The sequence below is a fragment of the Bufo gargarizans genome, chromosome 1 (assembly GCF_014858855.1).
Source record: "Bufo gargarizans isolate SCDJY-AF-19 chromosome 1, ASM1485885v1, whole genome shotgun sequence".
Classification (NCBI taxonomy): Eukaryota; Metazoa; Chordata; class Amphibia; order Anura; family Bufonidae; genus Bufo; species Bufo gargarizans.
The window spans coordinates 497755984-497759083 of record NC_058080.1 but is presented as its reverse complement, the minus strand read 5'-3'; the positions used below and the strand labels follow the sequence as shown (position 1 = coordinate 497759083).

The 3100-nt window shown below is 44.4% G+C and overlaps 1 gene segment (V, D, J or C); it reads left to right on the top strand.

The window, feature by feature from the left end:
* The first annotated feature begins 1630 nt into the window (after positions 1 to 1630).
* On the top strand, positions 1631 to 2722 carry LOC122923749. The segment is given in 2 exon segments: positions 1631 to 1729; positions 2090 to 2722. Coding segments are annotated over 2 exon segments (342 nt in total).
* The last annotated feature ends 378 nt before the right edge of the window (positions 2723 to 3100 follow it).

Sequence of the window (3100 nt, the reverse complement as noted above, 5' to 3'; positions counted from 1 at the left end):
AGTTAAAGAAAAGGTGTACCGCACCCAAGGCACAGCTCTACCTCCCCCACACAAACTAGAAGGAGAAGGAGAAGGGAGCTATTTAAACCTGGTGGCGGAATATCATATTTTGTTACGAATAAGAACTGTAATGTTCGAAACGCGTTAACAAGAGGGGGAAGTGGAGAGATTGTTCACTGGATGTATTTTTGTCACGACCATGGTTATGGTCGTGACTCCTGATCCGCATGCGGTTGCCTGCGGTTTGGTGTTGTTGTCAACCACATGGTGAGGGCTGCTTGTCTGTTGCCTCACGTGTGGTTGCCGCTGGCAACATTGTTACATTTGGCAGTATAGCAGCCTAATCTGTTGCGGGGCAGCTTGCTGCCAGGTGCATTCGGTTGTACCCGGCAACCTGTTTTTATAGGTGTGCCTTTTATCTGTTTGGTGTGCACGGGGTTTATATGTGTGTGTGCACTGTGTTGTTCCTTTCACTTGCGGTTGTCTGCAGCAACGTCGTGTCTGTTTACATGTGGTGGCAGTGTCTCGGCCTTCTGGCTGTTTCCAGGACATGGTTGCCACGTTGCCGGCGGTAACAGCTGCAGTGTGATACTTCTGTGCATTCCCCTTTTAAGTGGTTTCACTCCCCTGGTTTGTGTTGGAAGAGTTAACTCCCTTTCTTGTGTGTTTCTGTCTGGGTGTGGCCACTTTGGGCTATAAAGCCTCTGTGGAGATCAGAAGTCTGAGGGGTACTCCAGGCATGTTGCTGGAGTCATCCTCCTGGTATCCTATTCCATGTGCCAGTGAGGGCCACCCTTGTGGTCATAAAACCCATGTATGATGTCTAGTTGATGTGTTCCTTTCTATGTTTATTACAGCTATAGATGTCCTGGTTTCCTGTGTGTTTTGTGTGTTCTGTCTCCTTAGTGTTTGTGTGGACAGCAATACCTGGTGCATGGGTTCCAGTCAGCAAGGCTGTGGCAGGTTAGTTTGGAACTAGTGTTGTTCACCTGCCATATCTATATGTCTGTATATGTCTCCCCTTCCTTGCAGCTTGGCCAGTGAGACTCCCGTTCCTCCGTATCCAGGAGGAACAGGTCGTCTTACCCTGCTCCTAGTAAGGGCCACCCTGAGGGCTAGTAGGGACTTAAAGGTTCCGGAGTATGAGCCCTCCCACCATCAGGGTCGGCTCATACAGCTAGGAGTCAGGGTCAGATTAGGGACGTTATAGGAGGTGACCTGCTCCCTGATCCTGTGCTCCCGGCCAAGTGGCTACTAACATCTTCTGGCATCGCACAGCTGAGGGTTTTCCCCATCCTCAGCCGTGACAATTTTTAAAGAACACGAATAAAGACCAAAGCGACTTGAAAAATATGTTAGTGCTGGATGTCTTTTACTTGCGCCAAGCTCAACTCTTGCCTTTAGCTACACCCCATGGCAAGCTGTACTGTCAGGCAGTACTCAATAATAGTGCCCCAATTACACCCTATACAGTATACTGTACTTGAACCAGAAGAACAATGCAATCAGTGATTTATACTATCAAAGGCCAAAAATGTTCACAGTAGAAATGTTTTTCTTTTTCATTTTTTTTTTTGTGTACTGAATTCACCACTCCTACATCCTCCCCACAAACCACCAAAACGACATCTACACAACATCAGGACGACCCAGAGCAGAACCTTGTGAGGGTTGAACATGATGAGAGCTGTCATGAGGACGTCTGCAGTCTTTACTATTCTCATCACAGGTAAAGCCTAATACTGTCACAATGTCCACCAGTAACATTTGTCTATTGCTAGAATAGAATTGTCTCCGTGTATAAGACATGCAGTTTCTGTATAGCACACTGCAGTGATAAATAGCATCTTGTGCTTGGCCCCACAAGGTACATGGGATGATTATCAGCTATGTTCGTCATTACGTCAGATTAACATAGAACATTTCCATAATATAATTATTACGATCTCCTAAAAACTGATCTAATTACATAAATCCCATGTAACTTTCATTGTATATGAAATTGAGATGTTATATATAATAAATAGTAATAAAAGGAAATCAAATAAGTATTCATTCTCTCAATGGCGTTTTATATGTATTATTACAGGAGTCCTGGGACAGTACTCGGTACATCAGGACCCGTATATTACTGTGACCGAGGGAGAAGATGTGCAAATAAACTGCAGCTACACTGGCACAGAGTACAGTCTGCAATGGTACCAGAGTGTCAGCAGCCACAAAATTCAGTCACTTCTACTCCAGAGAACTAACGGTTATACATTTCTTGGGCGTTTTACAATGTTTCTGGATACCAAGGAGAAGTTCACCTATCTCTATATGAACAAGTCACAAGTGGAAGACTCGGCAGTGTACTACTGTGCGATAGGGGCACAGTGATAAACTCCAGCAGGGGCGCAGTATAATAAGCTGTCAGCTCTGGAACACATCATCACATATCACTGGTGTTGTTCAGTTTTATCCTAATGCATTCTGAATGGAAAGCATTCCGTTCAGTATGCATCAGTATTTCTTCATTTCAGTCCCTCTTATGGTATTTTGCCAGAGAAAATGCTACAGCATGCTGCAGTATTTTCTCTTGCCAAAATTCTGGAACACTTTCCATTGTATTAATGCCGGATCCGGTACCAAGTGTTTCGGGAAACCGGATACGGTTTCCTGGTCTGCGCATGCGCAGACCTTTAAATCTGTGAGAAAAAATAAATACCAGATCCATTTTTCCGGTAGACACCGGAGAGACTGATCCGGTATTTCAATGCATTTGTCAGATGAATGCGCATCCGGAAACAAATGCTATCCATTTGCATACAGATTATATTAAATTAATTATTGCACATTTATGCATTAATTCCCCAGGTCAAAAAGAGGGACATTTAAGGATCAAAGAGGGACAAAGAGACTTGGGTAAAAAAGAGGGACTATCCCTCCAAAAGAGGGACACTTGGTAGGCATGTATTTGCTTTATATATTCAATGCCTGCCTCAGTAAGGTACGGTGATCTTGTTACACTAACCCGGCATCATCATTGATTCTCACTACTTGGAACTCTGCCTTGCATCTCAAAATCTAACACCAAGGGCACCCGAGTCACCAAAAGGCA